This window comes from Drosophila novamexicana, unplaced genomic scaffold (genome assembly GCF_003285875.2).
Source record: "Drosophila novamexicana strain 15010-1031.04,08,12 unplaced genomic scaffold, DnovRS2.1 tig00000193-arrow-pilon, whole genome shotgun sequence".
Taxonomy (NCBI): Eukaryota; Metazoa; Arthropoda; class Insecta; order Diptera; family Drosophilidae; genus Drosophila; species Drosophila novamexicana.
This window is the reverse complement of record NW_020824787.1, coordinates 3,091,304-3,119,040: the sequence shown is the minus strand read 5'-3', so window position 1 is coordinate 3,119,040 and position 27,737 is coordinate 3,091,304. Positions and strand designations below refer to the sequence as shown.

At 40.4% G+C, this 27,737-nt stretch overlaps 3 protein-coding genes across 7 annotated transcripts; 2 read left to right on the top strand and 1 right to left on the bottom strand.

Annotated features, from left to right (window-relative positions):
• The first annotated feature begins 803 nt into the window (after nucleotides 1-803).
• Nucleotides 804-6,695, top strand: LOC115759252 (mucin-5AC). The gene is made up of 5 exons (XM_030700153.1): nucleotides 804-1,186; nucleotides 1,248-1,328; nucleotides 1,974-4,268; nucleotides 5,121-5,904; nucleotides 5,938-6,695. Exons 1-5 carry the CDS (start codon nucleotides 901-903, stop codon nucleotides 6,383-6,385), a joined length of 3,894 nt encoding a protein of 1,297 aa, XP_030556013.1. The 5' UTR covers nucleotides 804-900; the 3' UTR covers nucleotides 6,386-6,695.
• A 1,454-nt stretch (nucleotides 6,696-8,149) lies between these two features.
• LOC115759134 (protein rhomboid) lies at nucleotides 8,150-26,198 on the bottom strand. 2 transcript variants are annotated; one of them, XM_030699984.1, is made up of 4 exons: nucleotides 26,131-26,198; nucleotides 9,167-9,310; nucleotides 8,901-9,080; nucleotides 8,150-8,546 (listed from the first exon to the last, which is right to left on the bottom strand). In XM_030699984.1, the coding sequence occupies exons 2-4, from the start codon at nucleotides 9,278-9,280 to the stop codon at nucleotides 8,319-8,321; spliced, it is 522 nt and encodes a 173-aa protein (XP_030555844.1). In that variant the 5' UTR covers nucleotides 9,281-9,310; nucleotides 26,131-26,198; the 3' UTR covers nucleotides 8,150-8,318. The 2 variants fall into 2 exon arrangements, with proteins under 2 accessions (XP_030555844.1, XP_030555843.1); XM_030699983.1 differs by lacking the exon at nucleotides 26,131-26,198 and adding an exon at nucleotides 11,293-11,588.
• Nucleotides 13,351-19,474, top strand: LOC115759132 (gustatory and pheromone receptor 33a). Of its 4 annotated transcripts, none has more exons than XM_030699980.1 (6): nucleotides 13,351-13,425; nucleotides 15,466-15,700; nucleotides 15,777-16,213; nucleotides 16,788-17,198; nucleotides 17,956-18,421; nucleotides 19,092-19,474. In XM_030699980.1, the coding sequence occupies exons 2-6, from the start codon at nucleotides 15,671-15,673 to the stop codon at nucleotides 19,434-19,436; spliced, it is 1,689 nt and encodes a 562-aa protein (XP_030555840.1). In that variant the 5' UTR covers nucleotides 13,351-13,425; nucleotides 15,466-15,670; the 3' UTR covers nucleotides 19,437-19,474. The 4 variants fall into 4 exon arrangements, with proteins under 4 accessions (XP_030555840.1, XP_030555838.1, XP_030555841.1 ...); XM_030699978.1 differs by having other exon boundaries at nucleotides 13,352-13,566; XM_030699981.1 differs by lacking the exon at nucleotides 19,092-19,474 and adding an exon at nucleotides 18,497-18,721 and having other exon boundaries at nucleotides 13,352-13,566.
• Nucleotides 26,199-27,737: the final 1,539 nt, after the last annotated feature.

Below are 27,737 nucleotides of genomic sequence, written 5' to 3'. Positions count from 1 at the left end.
ATTCGAACTGCTAAAAACTCAGCTGAGCTCAGTGAGCTTTGCTCTGATCAATTCTTATGCAATAAATTTCGAAACTATTCAAAACTCCGCACATTTCACATCGTCGTTCTATAGCTTGAAAACAAATCGCTTAAGCGCAAAAATTCTATATTTACTTTAAAAGTTGTAGTTAAGATAAAGTAAATGCAACCCAATCGGTATTTTGATATGTGGGCACAAAAGTATAATGTGCATTTGGGACAGGAGCAGATGCCCTATCAGACAACCGTTTACTTGCCCATACCGCAACAGAGTATAGTGCCCAATACGATGGCCACCAGTGTACTCAGCATGCCGTCCATGGCACCGGCACAGGCCTTCATCGTAGTCACCAGTCCCCAGGGCAATCATGTGCAACCGTATCTGCTTCAGCAGCCCGTGCCGTCCGGCGACGGGACGCTGTGGGGCAGGGAACAGCTGCCCCAACTGCAGCCCCTGGCGCAGCCACAGCCACAGTGGCTAGCCCCAACGATGCCAGCCGCGCCGGGCGAGACTCATGAGCCGCGGGAACAGCGGGAACAAAAGCCTACACAGCCCAAAAAGTCGCACGCTAAGAAGCTGTACCGCTATGGTGCCTCACCTGAGATGATGAAATCTGGCGCCGCTTTTCCCTCCTACTATGCCGATCCGCAGAAGCTATTTAATCGCTACTGCATGGATCAGTAGGATCGAATTCTAACGGATAACCAGTTCAAGCAGATAGCACAGAGTATCAACTCATTTGTGTTTTTGTTTTTCGACTTTGTGTGAATAAATCCTTAGCATTTTGAAACCCATTTTTCGTCTTCTTTCTGTCATTTCTGCCTTGCAGGCTGTCATCATAATGGCACCTGGTATGCGGACAAATCGGTGGTGCCCAGCATGGAGAAGTGCCTCAATTGTCAGTGCAATCGGAAGACTCTCGTCTGTCGCCTGAAAGTCTGCCCGGAGATGCCGATGCCGCCGCCACGTGGCTGTGTGGTGGTCCAAAAGAAGAACAGCTGTTGTCCCTACCTCTCCTGTGCCCGCTTGGATGCCTTTTATAAGATACCCACCAAGCGACGCATCATCGCCTACCTGGATCACTATGAGCGGGAGTCCATCGATCGTGTGGTCAATGACAATATGCTGCAAAGACGCTCGGATGACTCCGACGTCGACTTGTTTGGTAAGCGTATATAAAATCTAGTTATGATTCGATTCATTTAACCATGGGTCTCCTTTTTTAGTGTGCGTAAAGAATGGAACTGTGTACAAGTCCGGATCGGCCATGTCCTCATCGAATCTGTGTAGCTATTGCTATTGCATTGGTAAGTGGAAGACAACAAGGTTTTAGGGAATAGAAATTATTGTGAAAGTAGGGAGAGCAATGAATGGGAACAGGAAATTGCAGCATTAACTGGGAACAGAATTTAGGAGCTACAAGTTGAGGCAGCGATTAGAAGTCTGATTAAGTGGCGACAAGTGGGAACAAGTTGCTCCCATAAATAGTGGGACTAGAAATTGAGTTATAGTGAAGAACTGTTGATAGCATGAATGTGAACAACAAACTGGGAAAACGATGAAAAGATAGCTAAATTAACAAAAGGTGAGAAAATTAAGTTAAATAAGAATATAGGAAGAAGTTAGAAGAGACTGAACGACCAAGATCATGTAAGTGAGAACAATGTATAAGGGACAAAAGATAATGGGGACAGAATGGTATTTAATCTAAAGTTATAGCAGTAATTGGGAACAGTTAATGAAAATAATATGTAGATAGGTGGGAATAATAAACACAGCCCATATGCAAAAGAAGCAAGTTAGAATATTATTGCGAACAGAAAGTCGGAATAGTATACGCAATTATTAAATAATAATAACTGAAAACAGTCTGTTTAAAGACTAGTTAGTAAGATCTAAGAATGCCACCAACTAATCATTTTACTGACACCTACTATTTCCACCCATTTCAGGCGGAACCGAAAAGTGCGTCAAGCCCAAGTGCATGTTGCCCGTGGAGGGCTGCAAGCCCATTTTCGTAGACTCCACCTGTTGCCCAGTGCGCTACGACTGCAGCAGCAAGACATCGGGTAAATCCTCGCAAGAGGTGCGCTATCGCAAGAATTCGAACAAGCACTTCCAGCGCATGTCGCAGAGACTGCAGCGGAATCGGGGCTGCACCGTGGGCGCCCAGTTCTACGCGGAGGGCCAGAAGATGCGCTCGGATGCGGACAGGCCGTGCGACATATGCTTCTGCATACGTGGCACGCGACGCTGTGCGCCCAAGAAGTGTGCGCCCGCGCTGAAGAACTGCATCCCGGTGGTGCCCAAGGGTCAGTGCTGCCCCTCCAGCTATGACTGCGGCAACCAGCGGGACTATCGACGCTCGCAGAGCTCACGCCAATTCAATCTTTACAATCTGCTCTTTGGCAAGGAGGAGCAGGAGGCAGAGGCTGCGGCAGCCTCTGTGCTGATGCCGCAAAATACCATGGCAGAACATTATCCGCTCGATCGTCATCCCACCGAGCCGCCCGTGGGCGATGCGCTGCAGGCGAGCAGCGAGAAGAGCATCCTTGATACCCTGCGCGAGGGTCTAGAGTTCATCGATGGCAACAACAATCAAATGCTGGCCAACAACATGGATCTGGCGGGGCTACCAAGCACAGCTACCCCACAGTCCCCAGCGAACCTGCCAGCGACCGAAGTGAGCAGCACCACAGAGCTGAGTTTTCTAGACTTGCTGCTCGGACCCAGTACAGAGCATGCAGCCAATCCAGTGCCGGAGTCAACAACCACTAAGAAGCCCTTGTCCTGGGTAGATTTACTGCTGGGCCCCGACGAGGAGGATCTTGCCCAGGCCGACGCAACGGTGACCGAGGGATTGGTGGAGACCACCACTGAACTGACCCAACCGATTGAGGCATCCCTGGCCAGTACAACAATGCGCAGCATTGAACGCATTGCGGATGATTTCGATGATCATTTGGCTGACGGCGAGATTGCGGTGGGTGAGCTCCCGGCGGAGGCGCAGCAAATTGCGATTGCCAATGCGGCGAGTTGGCCCAGACCCAAGGATCCACTGGCTAGCACCACTGCACAGCCAGCTGATCTGTTCAATGTACTGCTGGATGGCCTTTCCGTCATGCTAGAGGGGAATATCAGCAGCACTAGCACAACAACACTAACGACAACAACTAGGCAACCCATTATTACACATGCACCACCCATGTTCCGTCCACTGCCCAACAATAAGCCACAGCACACCCGAATAAACTCCAAGCTGGCCAATCTGACAGTAAGCCCGCCCATGGTGGTGGTCACTGGCAAATACGGACAGCCAGTCACATATAGAACCATGCCCGGCAGAAGCACCACCACCAGCACCACCACAACAACAACCACAGCTAAACCTACATCAACTTCAACAACCACGAGACCGACCAGCACAACCACGCACATGCCAACAACTACAACCACAAAAGCCAAACCCAAAACCACCAGACGCACCACAACAACCACAAGCCAACCAACAACAACAAGCAGCAGCACCACAACAACAACAATAACACCGAAACCTAAAACCACCTTTAGACCCCCAATCAAACACAAGCAACCACCCTACATTATCAGCACCACCACCACCACCAGTGTACCGCTTATCATCAAAACGAATCCGAGCATTTTGGAAGCGGAACCTTTGGATGACGGGGACAGCACCGCGCCCACATTGCCGCCCAGCTTGCCTAATTTAAAAATCATACCCTTTCTGCCCACGGATGCGGTGGATTCAGCGCCGAAAATCCAACCACCGGAAAGCTTTAACAGCCACAGCTACTATCAACAACCACTGGCTGCCGATAAAATGGGCATTGATTACGATTCGCCCTACGCCGAGCCACCGCAACACCCCAACAACTACAACAACCACAACGATCAGGCTGCCTACAAATACAAATTCAATGTGGAGGTGCCGGCAGCAGAAGCACCACCCGAGCCGGTGGTGCATGTGGGCGGCCAGTATGAGGGCAGCTCTGGCTATGTAAAGTATGATTTTAAGGAACAGGTAGTGCAACCACCAGTGCACAGCGGTTTCTCACCACCCACCGAAACAGAGGGCGGCTTTATGCCCAAGGAGCCGTTGGTAATCGATGGAGAAGTGCTTCAGGAGCATGTGACATCGAATGTCCTTCTGACCGATACCTATCATGTCACACAGCATATTATCGATATAACAACAGAACGGGAAGATAACGACACCGCATCAATCGGTAAGATTTCAGATGCTTTTATTATATAAATATTATCTTGAGCCTGATGTAACTGAGAGTTGAGCAGTTGCCTGTTTGATTATTTAAATTGAATACTACTATTTATTTAAAATTCCAAATTCTAGATACACTAATGAAATCTGTTTGTGCTGACGGCCTACTGACTGACTGATTGATTAATTGATTGATGAAAAATTCACAGCTCAAGCCGCTGAAGTTTTCCCTAGTGGACATTATGACCATGGACAGTTTCTCTTTATTTAAGATGGAAATGTTTAGATATATTGCAAAAATATATTCATACTGACTGATATACTGACTAACTGATTGATTAACAAAGATGGAAAGCTTAATATTTCACTAGTCCACATCAAGACAGGGTCTTGGAAAATTCCTATTTATTTAAAACGGGAATATCTACATATATTTTTCAAATACTCGGCTGACTGAATCATTTATAAACTGATTGATGACTGATTGATTTATAAACTGATTGACGAACAACTCACAGCTCAAACCACCGCAACTAAAAAGCTCCATTTTTCACTAATGCACATAACGTTGTGTTCTTGGATCTTCCATTCGCAATACTTTTGTTTAACAGGCTTCAAATTTAACTTCGGAGCAATGCATCGATTTCGAAAAATTAACAGTTCCGCGTGCCTTTTGCTTATTCAATCCTCTTTAATTTTTTTTTCTAAATACATATAAATTATTTTTATTTTGAGCATATCCCTAAATATTAGTTCGTTGCGGCAAAAATGGAAACATTCCAAAATCCAGCATAGATAAGCTTTTCTCCAACTACAACTATTTATTTCTTTACCTTGCTCTTTGTGGAACCTATCACAGAGATCACAACGCCAGATCCCTTCAAAGATGTGATACACACGGAAAGACCGCCAAATCTCGACACACTCATCGAGGATAAACAGCACAAGAAGCCAACGCAAGAGCAGCTGCAACAGCAACAGCAACAGCACATCGAGAGTGTCACCTACAGCATCAGCAGCTCTTCCGGCTTCAAAGCAACAGCTGCAGCCACGCCATCAACAACACCAACAGCACCAACAACAACAACAACAACCACAACAACTAAACAAACACCGCTGATAGATAAAAATGAGATCAGTAAACTGGATGAGCTGCTGGATGAGCTCCTGGGCATGAACCTTCCCAGTCTGGCCCACAGCAGCAGCAGTAGCACAGTGCCGCCTTTTAAAACATTGCCAACGCGTTCAACCGAACTGCCCAGCACAGGAGCAGCAGAAACAAACGCAAAAGTAAGTACGGCGACAAGCACTGCGCGACCACTTGCCACGCCCACAGCAACACGTGGCCACAAAAAGGGCAATAAAACGAAGCAGAAACCGTCAGGCAACAGACGCCAACAGCCAACGACAATAACAACAAAGCCCGCCAGATACAAAGGTCAAGCAGCCACGCGTCGAACTCCCGCCAGCAGCAGCAGCAACAGCAGCAGCAACAGCAGCAACAACGGCAACAACAACAGCAACAGGAACAACTCAACGGCCACCGCAGCGCAAACAAGTACCAAATCCAAAAACACGTCATCAACTACGACGACACCAACAACAACGCCCAAGCCGCACACAACAATAAGCACAACAGCAACAACTGCAACCACAACAACAACAGCAGCAGCAACAACAACAGCAGCAGCAGCAACAATTGCTTCCAGCACAGTGCATCCATTTTTAATGTCACCGTTCGACAAATTGCCCTTCATGGACACCAGCTATGAGGTGAGACCACACCAGCAGCAGCAGCAGCAGCAACAGTTGCAGCTGTTAGCCGAGCAACAGCGACCGCAGCAATTTCATCATTATCAGCACGCGCCCAGCAGCAGCAGCAGCACAACAACAACAATGGCAACACCAGCCGGAGCAGCATCCGGAACAGCAGATGCCAATTTGTCGGCTGGAGGGGGCGCGGGCGACGGCCTCATGGATCCCACGGGCATGCTAAAATTAGCCGGCTGCAACATTTATGGTCGCATGTATCGCGTTGGCCGCATTATAGTCGAATTATCCAATCAATGTCTGGAATGCAAATGCACCGAGGTGGGCGTCAAGTGCGGCCCATTAGACTGTTAATTTAAGCAAAGCCCCTCCGGCACCCCTCGCATCTCTCTGTGTGCGTGCTTGTGTGTGTGTGTCCGTGCATGTGTCTGTGTGTATGAGTTAGCATTTTAGCCAGCTACTATTTGCCCACTTTTGATTTTAGCTGTTTACTTTTGCATTTAACATCTAGTTTGTATCACGCATATTAGGCTTAAAGCTCTCTTTGGTATAGTCGTCTAATCGCAAAGGATTTAAGTTAGTTGTAGTTTTATGTATTTACTTAATATTAAGTTGTATTATAGACATAGCTATGCGCTGAAACTATTTTTATCTAACGCAACTTGAACTTACTTCAACGCATTTAAAATCTAATATTATTATTTAATAATTTTATTTTTAATTCTTTAATTTTAAATTTAAGTAAATATTTGCCTTTATCCACACGAAAAATAAACTTAATTGTCATCATTTTTATTGATAGCAAGATTATTTATTTTCTCAATTCCTTTTTTGCGTCGTATCGTTAAACGTCTAACTCTGCTTTAAAATACAAAAGAGAAATTTAGCTTTTATAAATATATTTAACATTTATATTATAACACCAAATACATAGCATATATCTCAAAGAGTATACATATATACCTAAAATCTTTAAAGGCCTTCTGTGTTAATTTTGGAAAGTGAGAATACTTCCCATTGGATTGTCGTAGATGAAAAGCAAATGCAAACATAAAACAGACACACAGAATCTTCTATAATTAGCCACACAATGAGGTTTTTGCAAAAATACCCTATTTTCGATCGAGTATATTCAAAGTAGATTAAATCCGATATTAATAGGAATATGTACATATTTTAGGCACATGATAAAGCTTCTAACTGCCAGAGCTTAACAAAAATATCTTGGAAAACAAAAAAGTTACCCCCCTTTGACGAAAAATTCTATAAGGTCTTATAAGGTAGAGTCAAGAAAACTCAACAAATAATTCAGTAAATTTATTTTAGGAATGTTCAAGCTTGCCGAAAATTGTTTTAAAACTGTGTAGTCTAATCTAAACTACAGATGGTAAAATAAATGTCAATAAGCAATACTTGATATCTGGTAATTTTCAGCTATACTTAGATTACATTTTAGTCTCTTCTGACAATAATATTATTCCTGAATTCACAAAGACCACGATCTAATATTTTTCTAAAATTATAATCGATTTTTTATTTATAATTCAAAATAATCAATAATTTTTGCTCAACGGAATACGAAATGGAATGGAAACTTTATTTGCAGAGTATGCAGCTCTTTTGACTCATTTTCGAACAGCAAAGAAAATTCATGCAAAACTAATGGAATTTACTAACATTTACATTGTCTACACATATTCAAAGGCTTTTCGGGTAAACTTTATAAAATTGAGAGTTTCCTTAGAATTGTGAATTTATCTATATCTGATATACAATCGAACTTAGAGGAATTTAATGAGGTACTGAGAATGTAATGAAAATGCGAACAATCTCAAAGCTGAATATTTATATGCCAATGCTGAAAATAAATGAAAACTAATTACATTTCTGAAAATCACAATGATCCAGTTAAGTTATGCTCGCATAAATATTTAATGAGCTGACATCGAAAATCCGTTAAAATTCGCCTTGTAAAATTGCGTGCAATCTTAACAGCCAATTAGCTGAATCATCAAATTGGGATCTATAAAAACAACTCGAGGGTGTAACAATAAAATTTATTCAAACAGTTCGTATTGCATAGAAATTTGTGCATGCCCTTAAAGAACGCGTCGAAGTCAATTGCTTGACCATCAATTTAAAGCGAGAGCTACCAAAAAAATTACAATAAATAAATAAGCAAAAAATTGTTTAATATGCTTTTTCCGGCGGACTTGACTGGAATTACAAATGTTAACACTAAATTTAGTCTAAAAACAGAACAAATATCTAATTATAGTCTTAGCAATTAGTTACGTATTTGCGGGCCGAGAGAGTCGAGACGCTGCCATCGCCGATAAACGAGGAAGCCGCTTAACAAGCCGGCCACGCCCCCGCCGAGATGGGCTTCCAGGCTGATGCGGGGATTGAGATTGTGATTGATGCAATAATGAAAAATTGTGAATGCCACATTGCTGACAAACAAAATCAACAAGACGGCAATGCGCAAAAAGCGATGCGACAATTGCGAAAAGTTCTATAAAAAATAAATTTAAAAAATAAAAAACAAATAAACAAACAAAGTAATGCAAGTAAAAACGTTGCAGTCAACTGCAAACGACTGCGCCATACTCTGTTCACATATTAAAAGAATCAAAAGGAACCTTTAGTTCGATATTAGAGGCTGGAGGCGGCTATGTTCTTGTTTACCTGCCAATTTGTGAGGGACACAATTCTCAGCACTCTGTCAGATGAGGAGACACGAGTCCAAGCTTCGAATGCGAACAGACAGACATTTTGGAAAGCTAATATACCCTCTACACACATTGCGAACAGAGTATGCAATAAAATTAAATTGCGGTTGCATTTGATTTAGACACAGTTGACTGACCAAAACCAGGTGCGGCACATGACTGCACAGCAAGGCATAGACGCCCGCCGATGCGCCCAACAATGACAGCTCCGGCTGCAGCCAGGCATTGGCCAGTGCGCCGCATATGCCGCCCGTAACGTAGACCACGCCCACACGCCAATGACCCTGCTCCAGTTCCAGCCAGACACCAATAAAGCACTAGCAAGAAAAAAAGGAAATGCAAAAGAAAGAATCGTAAACATTAAGCCTGAGTGCATCTGAAGTGGTTCAGTGGGCCAACCCACCTGCAGACACATGTTGATCCACAAGTGCCAGGTATCCGCATGGAGCAGCATGTATGTAAAGAAGCGCCAATACTCGTGCCCCAGCTCCGGCTTGTAGATGAGACGCCGCTGCATGCAACCATTGACAATCAGATGCAGCGATAACTGCGAATGTGGAAGCGGCAATAAGTGACCTTAAACGTTAAACATTAACATTACACTGCGCTACAAAACTAAAGGCTAATATGCCAACGACTACAGGCTTTTGTGGCGAAAACTTTTTTGAAATTGATTATAACTTTGCACAGGAATATAACAATATTTATATAAAAAAGTTTATTTAATGATATGGTTTATAGATAACGATATTTTTTTGAAGTTTTCTCATATTACAATCTATGTTTAGTTTTTACTGGTAAGCAATACCGGTATACGAATATATTTGCCTGATTTTTATATTTTGTAAGTTTCATTTGACTTTTCTTACAATTGCCAGAGTAACTTGAACTAGTAACTTATTTAATTGTGAATCTTTAATAATATTTTTAATGAACGTTTCAATTATTTTATATATTTAACATTTAACAAAAACTAGTTTTTTCTCCCTTCAAGCATTTATCATTGCAACATATTTAAACATGTTTTTGAGGGAAGAGTTTTAGTTTGATATACATTAACAATATGATAGCAATTTACACTCTAATAAACTCATAGGCGCTCGGTATTTGTTGCACAGTGTAATCAATCAAAATAAAAGAAAAAAATTATGTCAAGCCATCTGTCACTTTCGCTCAGCAGCCAAGTGTGAGATGTCCAAGTGTGAGTGCCAAGAACAGCTTGACATGGCAACAACAACAACAACAGCAACAACTACAACAAAAGCAACAAAAGCAACAACAAAAACAACAACGCCAAATCGGTGCAACATGCCTCACGCCAAATATGACAAATGTCAGTTGCAACATTTAAGTCAACGCTGACTAAAATGGCAATAAGACTCGAGCCACGTCGATTGTGATTCGAATTGAGTTGAAGTTTGAGATTGTGTAATATGGAATGAATATCTTAGCCTAACCTAGCTGGGCTGGGCTCAAACAATTAACAGCGAACGCGACATTACAGCGCATAGTTAGCAAATATTGCAAATATGTTATAAAATGAGAGGAGCTAATCATTAATCTGTGCCACAAATGGGCCAACTCATGATGGCTAAGACTGGGAAGCACTTGTGTGACTTCGCCCCAGTGGGTGCATGGATGGTTGGGTGTTGAGTGTGGTGAATGCAACCACAGCACTTGCAGCAGCCCAAAACTTGCAATCAAGTGGAACACTCGTCGCAGTCGTCATGCAGATTGGAAAGGAAGCAAGGGATTTGTCATCAAGTGAGTCAAAAATATGCATCACATTCAGTAAGCCTTAGGGATCACAAATAAATAATATTTATTAATAATCTATCAGTAAATACCAATATATTAATTAGGAATCCAAAGTGTGTGCTTGTTTTCAATGCAATTTAAATGTTATTTAATTGTAATTGCATTTAGAACGCCTTCGATTCAACTGCGCAGACACATCGTAAAGTCAGCGACAACAATTAGCTAATCAGTAAAAGTTAATGGTACACTTTATCTGCCTCATACGAATTCGAAAGAAAATGATTCACAACAAATCGCAACAAACGCGATTGACATGAGGAAACTCTTTGTTAAAAAAAACAATTGCTGATTAAAGGTTGAGCGACCTCAGAAACCGCGTATATAAACAGAAACGCATAGATGAAAATAATTGCCTGATAAGTGATATAGAATTCCATGAGTAAAACAATAAATTATCATAATTTGCAAAAGAGATTCACACGAATTCTGAGGGCTAAAAATAAATCTGAAAATCTTCCGTCGAGATGCGGGCGAAATATATGTGTATACAAAAGTAAAAGTAATTATGAACCGCAAGTGGCGATAGAAATGTGTGCAAATGAAAATGAAAACACAAAAATCTTCTGAATTGTATTTCGAGTGGAAAATGATAACAACAAATAACACACACACACACACTTAAACAGGGCGCACATTGCGCATACGCCGTGTGTCACGGGTGCCAAATGTGGAGCAACTGCAGCGAGGGCAGGCAGCACGTCAACTATGTACCTGCACAAGGGACATCAACAATAGGAACCAGGGCACATGCCAGAGTCGTCGTCGCTCCAGCGAATGCGTCGCCGTCAAATCATCAATGAAAACCTTTTGCAATGGCGCACGCGGCGGCACAAATGCCGGCAGCAGGAGCCTGGCATCCTTTGTGTCCTGTTCTCTGTCAATGTGATGCATTGACATAATGCACATGCACAACACACACACACACACACACACACACACACACACACTTAAAATATTTTCGTCGAGAGCACAAAGTCTTAACAATAATTCGAACAACACAGCCGGCAGCGACGTCCGCTGCGCTAAGCGCTTAACCCACGACTACACAAAACACAACTCACACACACCCCAAAACAACGCCGCACACCTATCGGGCGAAGGCGCCTTTGTTGTTGCTTTTTTCTTTCTTTATTTGCTGCTTCTTGTTCGTTTGCTATGTTTAAATCGTACACGCATCCAATCAAAACCATCGATCGTTTGATCTTTTATTGTGCGGTTCACTAGAGCGCCGAACATAATTGCAGCATACTTTTATGCGCCGTCATAAAATTTATTTTGCAACGCATGATTTGGTTTGTGTCCTGACTAAACGTGCGAAAACCTTATTTTGATTGATAATTTGAACGCATCTTTGCTGCAGATTTAAAGCGACATAGTTCCGCTGATCTAAAAACGATTTTTAGACTCTATCGCCTATTCATATTGATCGAGAATATATACTTTATGGGGTCCTTCTGCCAATTACATACTTTCTACCCATTTTCAATGGATTCAGAATAGAAAAGGTGAAGCTAAAACTAAAATGTTCTCAATTGAATTCATAATTAAGTTCTCAACATGACCTTAAATGTTAAAAGCATAAAATATTTTATGTTTAATAATACAATATTTTGATTTGTAAAAGAAAAGCTAAAACTAGGCATACAAAAAAGCTACCCATAACTGACTTGATCTTCAGAATACAGACATAACATTGACTTACAGCAACTTGTAAAGAGCCATCGACAATTGCTGCACGCATCCTTGGCATTTGACATTTGGACACAGCCAGAATATTGCCCGCTGTGCGTTGCCCAGTGCATATTGTCAGTTGCCGAGTTACATTCCAAAACTGGCGGCAACAACAAATTAAACTCGAAATGTTTGAACGAAAAGTTGTTGCCCTGTGCGCCAAAATGTGTGGTGAAAAGCTCAGAGGAAAAGCGGCAATGCTCAATTTCTCAATTTCTCAGTTCGCAGTTCGCAGTTCGGTCGGCTCTCTCGGGCAGGACACGTGGCTGGGACCAGCGCGCACTGAAGACCTTTATGAATGGCTTTCAATGAAATATTTATGTAAGCGAAGCCACTAAAATCGCTAAAGAGAACAAAACAAGCAGCGTCATTATTAGTTTGTAGGAAAAACATAAGAAACATTTTGACAGACTTCAGACTGCGTTTAGCTTCGCTCAGACACTTACACGTTTTAGGACTCAATTTCTGTAGGTCCTGCCAAGAACAACAAATGACCAAATGTAAGGACAAAAATCAGCCAAAGAAATCTTTGCAGACCACATCCAACATCTCAGCAGACTTCTAAAAAAAGCTGCAAATTCGAGATACAATTAGTTATTAAGCTGTTTTCTTTCAATACCTAAATACCCCTTTTATATTTCCCAATGATTTGCATAGATATATTGTGCCTATCCATGTTGATATATTTACCTTACTTACCTTCCATACTCTGAATAATTTTCATCGCATAGCCTGTATTGATAGTAAAACGTTTGTCCGTTAAAGCCTAGCTCCAAACTGCAATTATTTTGTGTGAGTGAAGCCTAAACTGTACAAAACTATGAGGAAATTATAACTTGGATTCCGAAACCTCAATGAAATTGCTGGAAAATTTAATTGCATTTTTTATGAATATTTTGTATGAAACTGTTGCTTAATAATTAGCTTTGCCCTTTAATTAAAATCAAAACTCGTACTATGGAGGATATGTATTTCATGTCAGTCCTATTATAACTTTCAAAAATATAAAGAAAATGTACAACAGAAAAGATTCAGTCAGCTTCAGTTTGAGTTTTTGTTTCAGCTATTTTCCAAATTTAAATCAGAACAAGTTAATCGGCGAGTTTTGTATATGTATGTAAATGTGCTACATTTTGCAGTGCAAGCCGAACAGAATTCTTGCAAAGGCTTTAAATTAAGTAGTATTAAATCTTAAATATGATTTTTGGAAAACGAGCACTTTTCAGCTTTGCGAAATCTATTCACTGGAATTTTGTAAATACAGCAGTTTTGTTAAACACTTTTAGTGCAGACTTACCAATTCTTAGCTCTATTAACTAGCACTAAAGATAAGATAAATTTGTAATCGGTTAGCAGTAATACCCCTAATCGGATGGCAAATGCGCTTACAAAATTCGAAGGCTTTAAGTGCCTGGAAAAATCAACATGCTGCAGTTTCTAGAAGGCAATCTCAACATTTGCGACTCGACTCGTAATTTCTGGCTAACCAAAGAAACGTTTAGGCAAATCTTTGCCCAAAATCTTGGCCAAACAAACTCATTACGTGGCGCACGAAAAATGTGGGCGGGGCCCCAAAATGTATATGCCACTTGATTGAGTGACTAAAGCGCTGCCACTTGGGAGCGGATCTGGCAGCAGGATGAGGCTAGTTGAGGCTTGGCGCTGGGGGCGTGGCACTGCTGCGGTTTCAGTTTATGACCGCAATTTTATTGATACCGCCAGTGGGAACAAATAAAAAGCGGAAAGCCACAAAATATTCGGCAACGCAGCGGCCATAAAGCGCAACGAAAGATTGGGCGCAAAATGGGGGCGTGTTTATGACAAGGGCAGCAATGCAATAACAATAACAATAACTACAAGCAGCAAGTAAGATAATGTTGAAATAACAAATAGAAGCGGGTTTATCAAAATTTAAACACGCAAATGATAAAGCCCAGCGGCTGAGCGGCAGTTAAATCTGTTCACAATTTTCGCATAGACAAAGATGCGGCTAGTCAGACAAAAAGTCTGTGTGTGTGTGCTTGTGTGTGTGTTAGCCAAGCGCCATTACAGTTAGTTGTGCGTGTGTGTGTGTTTGTATTTATGCGGTCTTAGCGCGTGCAAAGGCATAAGCCTCAAAGCATCTTGAATACCAGCTCTGCACGACATGTGTGTACAGTGTGCATGTGAGTGTGTGAGACTATGTGTGTGTGTGTGTGTGTTTTGGCTGTGCTGTGCGTGCCTCAGTTGCAAACTCAATTATTAACTATGCGAAGCAAAAGGCAACACCTTCAACAGAGCCAGCTTACTCGCATCACAAGTAACTCCTATAGAACACAACCCTTACCCCGCTTCAATATCATACCCCACCGCTCCCCGCTTGCTTAGAGCAGCCGTCAGCTCGAGGGAAATTTGCATTTTATCATCCATGTGTCGGTTCTAATGCTGCAAGGGGCTTTGCTTTTAATTGGTTTTCTTAGCGCTGCGCAAAGCTAACGCGTTTGTTATTGTTATTGTAGTTGTTGCTGTTGCCATTGTCGATGTAGTTGTTAATTTGGCCTGAAAGCCAGCCTAGATGTCGGGCCTCTAACTTATAATTGTTTAATTAGCAAGTAAAATACGGTGAAAATATGTGGAAATTATTAGATCAAGCTCAGAAGATGCCGCCAAGTGCAGGCAAATTGTTGTAGTGCCTTGTAACGGAGGAGAAAACAATGCAAATAGTTGTAAAAGCAAATTGTGAGATGCTGATGAAAATAAAATTAACCAAAATCTAATTAAGAATTTATAGAACTAAGTAAAATCTCTTAAAAGAGCTTAATTTCAGTTGGCTGGCAACACTACGCAGGTAGCCAGTGTTGGGTAATAAACAAGACAAATCGAAAAACGTTTATTTAATCGCTTGAAAAACAAAATGAGAAAAAATCTGGCATAATGTATGCAAATTTCATATATGTATGTATATTAGTTAGTTTTATATTCTGGGAAGTTAATTTCATTCGATATATGTCCTTACATAAAGTGTTATTGGACTCATCTTAAAAAAGTGTTGGTAAAGTAAACAAACTTATTAAACAATATTATCGCAATTCTTTGCCTGAAATTTATGGTAAATGACTAAATTTCGCTCAGTGCATTTGTTGTTCACGTTTAATAAACTAAAAGCATTACCAGCCCCATATTTTTGGGGAGGCGCACAACTCCGAAGATATTTATCTTAAACATATGCGCATTATCCACTCAATGAAACCGTTTTTATTATGACAACAAACTGAACCCATATATTGGGTCGAATCGAAGCCACACTCGAGGTGGCAAGTTAGTCCAGAGCGTGCAGCAAAGCGAGGCAGTTAGTTCGGAGAGACACAACCAAAACAAAATGATACAAGTTATGAATTGGCTGTCAATGGTGAGTTATGCATATTATTAGGCGAAAATAGAACGCGGAACATTATTATATATATTTGTTTGATTCCATACTTCAGGCCATTGGGCTCATACCACTGAATCGACAGCAATTACAGTCGAATTTTATTCTGGACTATATCATGATGTTGATTATGCCCTGTTTGTATCTGGCCTCCTATTTGGGCATCAATCTGTTTCACAGATTCGGTCTGCCATTTCTGGATGACTGCAACAGTGTCTGCCGGCTGAGCAACAATCTGTTCATGCATATCGGCGCCTTTCTCTATGTGACTGTCATATTGCTGAGTCTGTATCGTCGCAAACAGTTCTTTGTGGACTTTGAGACGCGCCTCGCGGAGATCGATGTCATAATTCAGAAGTGCCGTCGGGTCGCCGAACTGGATAAAATGCGCTCCCAGGCTGTTAAACACAGCGTTGCCTATCATTTCACCTGGCTGTTTGTGTTCAGCGTTTTTATCTTTGCCCTTTACTACGATTCCAGGGAATTGTATCTGTGAGTACGACATGCTTATAATTGCGTGGATCATTATCATCCATAGTCTTATCGACATAGCTTTCATACAATCTGGATATTTTAGTTAAATTAAAAAGCTTGAGAGTGCACCGAATGGAATAAAAACCATTCCCATGCTTTGCCAATATTGTGATGATACCCCTTGCCATTTTTTAGATATCAAAATTTAGGGCTTGTTTTTTGAATGTTACGACAATTGATCGCAATACATACTACTCCAACCATCATTTTTAAATCGAACTTTATTTTCCCCTAAAAATAGTAAAAAAAATAAAACAAAATGCATTTTTGATTAGTTTGCTAAAGTTTATTGTTCGTGATCCAAATTACAGAGCTCTTAAAACTGTTTTCCTCTTTTATTTAATTATTTTAAATTTTGTTTACCGCAATTTTGCCTTAAATTTGTCTGTGTCGCATTTGGTCTATTATTTAGCCATATAAAATTAATTTAATAAATATTAGTTGTTAAATAAATTGTCTAAAAAAAACCTGCCTTGACCATAAAACAAGACACACAGCGTTATCTGAATATTATTTCTCTTACTATTTGCAGCACCTTCGGCGAATATGCGATAATACCATTTATGGTGTCGAGCTTTCCATATCTGGCTGGCAGCATTATTCAAGGGGAATTCATCTATCACGTGTCTGTCATTTCGAATCGCTTTGAGCAAATAAATAAGCTGTTCGAGAAGATTAACCAGGAGGCGCGTCATCGTCATGCCCCGCTCACCGTCTTCGACATTGAGAGCGAGGGCAAGAAGCAGGAGCAGAAGCCAACGCCAGCGGAGAAGGCAGCCGCAACCAAAGCCATATTCAGCAATGAGCCCAAACTGGCGGATGAATTGAAACGCCAAAAGGCGCAGCCCCCAAAACAGGAGGACGAGGATGAACTGAACACCAGCGATGAGGAGGACGATGATATTTTTGATTACAACGACGGCATGATGGGCGAGAATACCGAGTGAGCTAAAAACAAACAAAAAAAAAAAGCAAAACTAACAAAACCCCTTCTAATAACACTATACAACAGGCTCTTTACTTTTCTGATGGCGTTTTATGTTTTTTGTGCTATTTTTTTATACCCATGGCTAAAAATATATTATTGTTTTGTGCAAATGTATGTAACAGGCAGAAGCAAGAAACATCCGACCCCATAAAGTATATATATTCTTAATCAGTATCAATCAGCCGAGTGCATCTAAGCATGTCCGCCCGCCTGTCCATCCGTATATATTAGCTCTGAGAACCTGAAAGAACTAGCAAACTTGAAAGTAATTCCACCATTTCCCTGGCAGTACGAGAGTTTCCGATTATTAATAACATGCCCCGTTTCCAAGAAATCGATCAAAATAGATATATATGTATCCCAAGATTTAAACAAATCTCTTAAGTTTGAAAAATACAGTCATCAAAATGTTGCATGTAGCTTATTATGTACATACATAATAATAACTTAATTTTAAAATTCACTTTTATTAATGCTAGTATATTCCTTTACCCATTAAATAGGTTTATCAAGGAATTATTTTCCCTCAGCTTCTAAAATGTTGTTAAAAATGGAAATTTATTACAAAAAGTCAATTTTTTGGTTGTTTGTTTAGTTCACTTTTAGTTGTTGCATCAGAAAAGTTAAGCTACAGTCTAATTGCAAAAGAAAAGTGTCGTCTGTAGCATAGTGTAACTGAGCTGAAATTCGTTTTTGTAACCAATTTCTGTAGCAGCACATCGGAGGCCAATTTGCCGGATCTGTTCAAGCTGCACGACAAAATACTCGCATTGAGCGTGATAACCAATGGCGAATTCGGACCACAGTGCGTACCCTATATGGCGGCCTGTTTTGTGGTCAGCATATTCGGCATATTCCTCGAGACAAAGGTCAACTTTATAGTCAGCGGCAAGAGCCGCCTGCTGGACTATGTTACCTATTTGTATGTGATCTGGAGCTTTACCACCATGGTCGTGGCCTACATTGTGCTGCGGCTGTGCTGCAATGCCAACAATCATTCGAAGCAATCGGCCATGATTGTGCACGAGATAATGCAAAAGAAGCCCGCCTTTATGCTGAGCAATGATCTGTTTTACAACAAAATGAAGTCATTTACATTGCAATTCCTACACTGGGAGGGCTACTTTCAGTTCAATGGCATCGGACTCTTTGCACTGGACTACACGTTTATATTCTCTGTAAGTCAACTGCAACTGCAACTGCAACTCACAGCTGACTTTTAACTACATTTGATTTGTATATTTTGCTCTTAGACTGTGAGCGCAGCCACATCGTATTTAATTGTTCTGCTGCAGTTTGACATGACGTCCATATTGCGCAACGAGGGCCTCATGACCTAAAGCCCAGCTCAAATTCAATTAAATGCAAGCGTGTTTTTTGTCTACTTTTCCACAACTTTTCACATTTTTGCAACATTTTTATCAGCACTAGGAATCAGCTAAAAACTGTTTTAGATCGCACATTTAATGCTCTACTTTGTTGTGAAAGATTTGGTCAAGGCTTAAAAACAAGCTTTAAATACTTATATGAAATATAATTTGTATATCGAAATATTCTAGGGGTTGTTAAATCAAGTCATTTTTTTGTATAAATATATACAGAATGTATATAAGTTGTTCTCATACAAAGCTTACCACTTTTTAAACGTATCCCTAATTTGTTAGTGCATACCAAAATCCTGATGGTGCACGACAGTTGCTGATGTTCGGTACCGTTAATCGCATCAGCGCGCGTTGTCCAACACTTCAGCGGTTTCAGTTGTGTAGTCTAAAGCGGGGCCAACGGTGCGGGTGAAGGGGTCTCTAACACAATTTTATCGAATGTCAATTGAAAAACACGATTTGCCAGTCACTCAGGCTTAAACCACGGATGGAGCGGGAGTCGCCAGAACAAGGAACAGAGACCCGTGAACAGCGAGTAGGATGTGATGAGCCACCATTTTGTGGCTGTCAAACGGAAGCGGCGAAACGTAAAGCAAAAGGAAAGAACCTGCCGCAATTTCCGCTTTCAATCACGTTTAGCACAACGGAAATGTGCACAAAATTCACTTGCACTTCGAATCTGTCACTCTCTATATATATCGAGAGAGACAGAGACACAGAGAGAGAGAGAGAGAGAGCTATGTGCATGTCGGTACGGGCACACTGTTTGAATATTGCATTTTGGTTGCTGACTCAATTAACATGCCTGTGAAGCTGAAGCTGGAACAGGAGCAGGAGCAGAGGCGGAAGCGGGAAGAACCAAGTGCAGGCAGTCAATTAATTTTGCAATATAATGAAGGCGTGTTAAATAAAATTGATTTTGACTGGACGCGTGTGTGTGTGTGTGTGTCGGATGGGCGTTGTGTTATTTTTCGAGCCAGACAAAGTGAGGTTTTTATTACAGGCCAGCAAATGATAGGATGTGTCGACTCCAGCTCCGAGCGCCATCAATGCCATAAATCAATACGACGGGCACATGTCACACGCTTGGCCAGCGCCAGCAAAGGGCAATTTTGTAGTCGTTGCAGCGCCAAAGATACAGAAAGAGAAAGAGCGAAAGAGAGAGAGAGAGAGAGAGAGAGAGAGAGGGAGGGAGAGAGGGAGTGTATAGATTGTTGCCACATATCCGCTGCCCTGGGGGCAATAATATGAACAGGAGCAGCAACAGGCCACACATTACCTGCAAATTACGTCAACTGTTGGCCACTTCCCATGCCACTTAAATATCTACCACGGTCTCGCACTCCCGCTCGCTCCCGCTCCCGCTCACCTTCCCCCTCTCTCACGCTCGTTTTCCCCTGGTCGCAACGTGACCAAGTGAAATGTCAGAGCACTTTTAAGAGTTCATTTAGAATGTAGCAAATTGTATCAACTACCAAACAGGACAGAGAGGACAGACAGACAGACATACTTATTGGTGGGCGTGACGGGGTCGATTCGGGATGGTGTGTGTTAAGAAAATGCCAACAGGTTGTCGTTGTTTGAGTAATTGAGGCTAAAATGCATTGCCCAACAGAGCATAACATGGCCTTCAATAGTTCGCGTTGCGCGTGTTGGCCTGTATGCCTTACATTGTTTATATAGCCAGCTGAAAGCTTATTATCGTAATTTCCTTGAATATGACAGATAACCATTGAAGATAGGGAATTAAATATGTGTCTGTTGGTGTTATAAAAGCCAGCCATATCGTTTGCATATACCTGTTATAATATTGACTCGACGATAGATTTCATAAATTGCAGTTTTCTGCAATAACCAAATAGTTTATATGTGGTAAAGACTTATTTGCGCTTTGCAACACTGTGCTATGGAATGTTCAAAGCGATATGCAATACTGGCCCTGTAACCCACAATCAATCGCTGTATTAGCTGCTTAGATCAACGTTCAAAAGCCGTGCCCGCTTGCATAATTGAATCAGTTTTTCAAATAATTTTTAATTCAATAATATAGATTCATAGTCCCCATTTAATTTATTAAGCCTTTTATAACAAGAGGAAATTTGTTTTAATAGAAAACTAAAGGCAGTTTAAGACTTCAATAATTATATATATACATATTTATGAAACCGGAAACGTACAGCACGTTCTTTAAGAATCTAAACTTATTTTATTCTGACGATCATTCATTGTTATGCAACACTGCATTTGTTCTAAACAATACTTGGACATCTATTAGCTGACAAGCTGGCAACGCTGGCGAAAAGCTCTTAGCAGCACACACTACAGGTGTCTGCAGCAAACAAATAACAGAGAGCGGCAACCACACAAGCAGCAACAGGAACAACTGTGGTGAATTACGCGGAGTGCGCTCTCATACAGGAAATATCCTTGAGAGCAGACGCACACACACAGACACAGACAGCTAACACCCTCGCTCAAGTGAAGGCAGATTGTGCGAGGACTTGGGCTGCTGCTGCTCCTGCTCCTGCTGCTGCGCTTCTTGCCACCAAATCAAATCAAACTGATAACAAATAGCAACAACAACTGGCGACAGGATGCGTGAGAGCGAGTGGCGCGAGTTCGCTCAGCACACGAAGCGCAGGACACGAACCGCTTGGCGTACATTCGCAGAGCGTATTTGAACTTTGAACGTGAAAGGACTCTGGATAACAGAAACAGTTCGTGGCGGAGTTGCGAGTGCGTTGGTTGTGCGATAATAAACTGAACGGACCTGTGAAAAGGAAACTGTGTGAAAAGTGCCCGTGTGAACAAATTCAGCGCTCAGTGTGGGTAGCAGCACACGTGGGTGTGTGCCTCTGTGTGCGTGTGTGCGTGTGTATCTATGTGTATTGGCTGTTGTTGTTGTTGTTTTTGTTGTAATGAAAAGCGAAAGTTTTGCGGGCGGCGTCAATTTCGTGGAAATTTAATTAACAGTTTGTCCAATTGCTGAAAAGTGGGCTTCGATATCGAATTCACAACCTTTTCTTCTTAGTAAAAACAAATAGATATGCTCTTTGAATAAATTGAAATGCGTTTTGGCGTTTATGGGGCAGAAACGACAGTCTTTTAGGCGCTGTTGAATAACCAGCGCAGAGATTCGCAAATGGCGCCGCGTGGGCGTCCACCTCCAAAAAAAAAAAAAAAGCGTGTGAGCAAAACTTGTCCCAATACCCAGACCTGCGCTGCCTGCCCACCCTCAAGCACTATCCATCCAACATCCCCGTGTCCAATCTGCACAACTAGATATATCTGAGATTTTACTTACAGGTTGTTCTTGTCGTTATGACCTTGCAGAAAGTAATAAAACTTTTACTGGAAAAATGTGTTTTGCATAGAGATTAGCGTATGCAGCATGTCCATTGATATTACAAGCACATTCGGTGCTACAAAGCACAACTTTATTCCCTTGTTCAAGTTTTCAATATAAAAAATTGTAGCATTCAACAGTGTTAACATTTTGTGTTATGTTTCCCCAAAAGATACATTTTGTGCACATTTTGAGCTTGCTTTCAGCTTAAGTGTAAACCAAACGCAAAAGTCTTCTGTGTAAGTTTACTCATCGAATGAAGAGAGAAGCGTTGATAGGCTTTGAAATGGTTTGCAACTTCCAGCTTTGTATCCCCCAGAAAGAAAAGAAATTTTGTGGCTTACACTAGAGGCAGCTGAATAGAATACGATTTAGAAAGCACAACCGAAACGAAAAATACAAAAATTTGTCGCTTCTTCTTTTATTTTCAGTAGCCAGAAAAAGCTAAAAGATAAGTTCAGTAGGAGGTGTTACAAAGGCGTTCCGCTTCGAGCTCGTGCAGAATATAGTCGCTAACAAAAACGAACAGTGAAGCGACTTGAAGTGAGCGGTTAAAGAGCTTGATGCTTCTCGCTTCGGCTTATCTTAAACATTGTAATGTTAAAACGAGATAGCTTAAAGGAGAGAAATAGAAAGTGTCTGCTGCCTCTCCCCCATAGATGCTTATCATCTTTTGACCAGAAATAAATTGAGAAGCAAGCTTAAGAAGGTAGTGCACGGTGGTGCTTCTCCCTTGTATTAGTTCCAGAGTTTTGAGGATGCGTGCCAGAAACACAATATATGCTTCTCTCAGTAAAATCTAATAAAATCCGAAGGCTAACTTTTATATTCAATTCGACAATTTGTCAGCGCCTTCTATTTTTGCCTTAATTTATAATAGAAATAAAAATAATTACTTAGTTCCTCTTTGAATTACGCATTTAAGGACCATTTCAACTTGAAGTTTTATTCATTTTTATTTTTCGTAGTGCTTAATGAACCTAATGTTCGCCTCGGTCACGTTTCTCTGCACCGTGGGCAATTTGTTAGGGAATTAAATTTGTTTCGTATGCCCGGCCATAAAATATTGTAATTAACTTTGCCCGCTGGCCAAATTCTTTTATTGCGAGCGGCCTAGGCGTTAATGAGGCAACAGGTTTCGGGATTATGTGAACCGCTTCAATTAACTACATACCAAGTTTACAGCTAATAAATATTCATAAATATCCACAGCTTAAAGCGTACAAATTGGGGTCTGCTAGCCAGAGGGGGGGATGAATAGGCAAGGCATGGCTGGCATTTAAAACTTTCAAATGTCAACTTTTTTGGGGTGGGTTGAGGGTTGAGGGGAAGCGGTCTGCTACGACTGAGCTGCAACAAAGTTTCCATTTCATTCATTATTAACAGTTATTTTAGCCTGCAAAGGTGCCTGATAGCTGTCGGTACACTTACTTTTACAAGCCACTGTGCGGACTACGAGTTGCCGACCTGACCATTAATTGCTTATAAGTTTCTGCAAAGGAATAGGAGAAAGACTGCAGAGAATACTTTGAGAAATGAAAATTGATATAGAAAACTAAAAGTTCAAAACAATCTGATGTGTCACAACTCTCTAAATATTTAAGCACTCCGATGTCAGCGAAATAGAGAAACTTTACTCTCTTTTCAGGCCGAGGCTAAAAACTTTTGCTCTTTGTGAAGTTTATCAGCTGCATTCACTGTGCACATCTCTGCTTTATAAGAACAAGAATTCTCGACTTCTTTTCTTTTATTCCTTACATAACTTTTCTTTCATGCGACTAGATAGTATTTAATTTACCATAAATAACCTGACAAAGTCAAACAGATTTATCTTCTCTTCTTAATCTACTTTTATCTATGGCTTAAATATGCACAAAGCCCATTTTGAAGCTATTTATAATTCAGCATAGAAAACATTCGCAAGGAGCCGCACATTATTTTGTCTGCCGCCCGAAAATATAAATATATATTATGCAATTTAAAAGCCAATAATAAACTACATAAATGCTACAAATTCAATGAACAAACAAAGGACAAATTAACTTTACACAGGACAACAACAACAACAACAGCAACACACGCACACACACACACATGGGCACACATGTCTCAGAAAATTTAAATATCTGTTCAGCACACATTTCATCAATAGAATTTCGCAGCGCCAGCAAATTGAATTGTAACAGAAAATAATATAAAAAAAAATTAAAAGAAAGAAAATTTAAAGAAACAAATAAAAATTGAAAGCCAAAAGCAATACAAGTGCTTGGCGGTTCTAAGTGAATATATGGGTATATAAAGAGAATAAGAACGCACTGGAAATACAATACATAAAATACTGATTTAAGTACATAAAAGCCTGCCGCAGACAGAGCAGACAACAAAAAAAAATCCAAAGAAAAAAAATCTAAACAAACCTACAAAAACAAAGAGCAAAGCAACAACAGCTTCAAGTGGCTGACTCTGAACACGACAAAGCGTTAACATGATTTGATTTTTCGAAAGAGAGGTAAGAACCATCAAAAAGTACATCATTTGGATAATATCAATTGAAAAGTTGCCGAGAATACACAAAATGCGGACATATCGCATTTCTATCGCTTTCCTATCATCCACTTGCTATGTCTGGCGCATAAAGAAGCGTTTAGTTCGGGCTATATTATATATTTACAGTAGTAAGAAGTTTTTTTTTTTTTTGAGTTCAACTAAAAACTTGTATCTATCTCGCCTTTCTCTATCTATCTCTATCTACTTGCCTGGTGGATAGGGAAGATATTAAACTAGACTATAAAACACGCCCATAAAGCTAGAAGGAACTTAAATAACATTAAGAGCTGACTGCTCGACGTAAAGTCCACTTTATTCCCGACCTAAGTCGGTGTACAACAACATCTTTCGGGAAAATGAATGATAGACATTTTTCCTGGCAGAGTCTTTTTGCTTGGGCAATCGGAAGTGTTTTGCCTGCAGCAAGTAGAAACATAATATGCCTAAAGTATCTCAAGCATGAGTCACTCTGAAAGTCTATGCATGTATTCTTCCCAAGCTTGATTAGCAACTTAAAATAATGCCGAGTTACCCAGTAGCACCTGGCATTTAAGAGAAACAGCTAACTTTTAAGCCAATTCTGAGGCATAGAAAAGTGTTTCGCTTGCGGAACATGAAAGTGTTTCGCCTGGGAACAACATTTGCGATAGTCACAAGCTCGTGCAGCTTAACGTATCTCAAACTTGAAGCGCTCTTTAAATTTAAGTCCATAAATATACAAGGGAGCTGTATATGTAAGACCAGCATCAAGTGAAACTTACCTTATTTTAGGTCCAAAACGGCGCCCATTAGCAGGCTACGTTTTCGTTAAAGCCGTTCGAATTGATACGACCAGCATGCCAGAGCGTATTATACATATTAAAAGGCGTTCATTTATATATATATATAGATATATATATACACTGCATATATATATATATATGTATGTATTTGCCATATTATGATACATAATTGAATGCGCTAAATTATTTACTCAGTGACTTGTGAAGCACTCGCCGGGTAGCCCGAGGTCCGCTTTTAGGCCCTTTTGCGGGTCGCCCCAGCCAGACAACACTTCTCAGAGAAATGAGGGGGGGAGAGGGGGTGGATGGTGGGTTTTTAAAGCTCTCATTTGCTTAATAAAATTAAATGGCTTTAAGGCCGAAGCCAATTTCCACGCATTTCGCTCGCTGCGCAGAAAAGTATGCTATGTTATTTTTTCTCCTCAGTCACGTAGCTGTACTTTATGGGCTTTGCCCATTTTATTTATGCATATTTACATAAATATCGATGCTGCCGACTGCTGTCAGTGTTCATTCACCTTTACAGACGTACATTTTACACTTGAGACCAGCAACAACAACTACAAAAACAACAATAGGTTCAAATGGGTTTTCAGCAGCATTCGCAGAGTTTGGCGAACCTGGTCGGGCAACTCTTCCAGGTAGTTGAATGCTTTTTACATTTATGCTAATGTGCGGCATAATTATTGTGGCATGCCACACCAAATACTGAAATATTGATGCACTGTTGCTAGTTGGATTAGAGTTAAATACTCGACGAGTCACAGCTCCAATTTGTGGGTAACAAATCCAATATATTTTCTAAACAAGTTGATGCATATTTCATTTACCTGTTTATGCGATTTTTAATTAAACAACAACCCCATTGACAACAAATTACATTGACGTTCGAGTTACACATTTTGACCACATGATTATAAATAAAATGAACATACTCTAGTTTCAGTTGAATTAAATGAAATACATTAATTATATCTGTCAGTAGGGATGACGCAAACAAATGAAAATGACAAAATAAAAGAGATGAGTTGCAAAGAAAATCTAGATGGAAATCAGTCACATTGTGTACTGTAGTCACAGTGTGTGCATAATTCAATTACATTTTGGCATGATGACGGCAATTTCGAGTGCAAACTTGAATTTTAATCATACGAAAAATTGAAGAAAAAATTTGGATGCTCTTGTCAATATATTTTCTTATCCATCTTTGATTATCTTATCTTTACAATATTTTACTTCATAACATTTCAATGTATTACATTTGATATTCAAATGGGAAGTAGGAGGGAAGGATATATAGTATATTCCAAGTTATAGTCATATTAGATGCACACAGATACTTTACTTTAATTTATGAAAATTGTATTTACTCTGCGAACAGCTGAAAATATAGCAAACCTTAGCCATAAACTGTTTGGTAATAATTTATGTATTTTAAGCTATTTCCATATTGGAAACAATGCAAATAACTGCAATATTATTATTGCAACAGTTTAAAACATTTCAGATATCACAACATAACAGTTTATTTATAAAAGCAATCAAGGTCTTGCAAATGGTTACGCTGTCACATATCTAAATATCGTTTTACAACACACAATTTAGCATCACTCTCAACACAAACAACACTGCTGCCTGTATGTGTGTGAGTTTGTGTCCACGTGTGCGTGTGTGCGTGTGTGCTCATTCGTTTTTGTTATAATTAAACAAAGGGCTTTGCTGGCTGCTCATGTAACAAGTATTTTCATTTAAGTACATCCTATCAAAGCACTCGCTGGCTGACGGTAATTGAAATGTGCAAATTGTACAATTGCACAGTATTATATAAGTCCATTTAATGTCAATCTATGCGATGTAACAATTATATTCCATTACCTAAACTCTTAACTCTGTTTATAAGCTTAAAGCTTCGCCTTGACTTCAGTTCAGCTGTTTCCTTGGGCCATAAAGCACACACTGTTGTCGCACTTTCAGCAACTACACGCACACACACACATGTAAACATCCTATATGGATAGTCATGTGCCATAGAAGACTGTACGCCATGTGGCACTCTGACAATGATGGCCTGGCCGATAAATATTAATGGCAATCGTTGGCGTTGGTTGCCACTTCACTTTGTTTACATTTGGACTTGTCATTTGTAGCCAAACAGTCCAAAACAAAACAAAAATAGAATGGCTTAGATGTGAGCCCACCGAAAGATACCCTGTACCCTTGTTATTTTAGAATATTCAGACAGCTTTTATATGAACATGTTTATATAGTTTCAGCATTGTGTCTTTAGCTTGATAAGTAGTTCCGGATAAAGCTCTTTTAGCTGGAATTCAAGCATCCAAATTAGTTTTATCTTTAAAAACTCTGAGTTCATTGAATACATGCAGACTGCCTGTCTGTCTGCTATTCTAATGGATTAAGAATATACCGATCTTTTAAA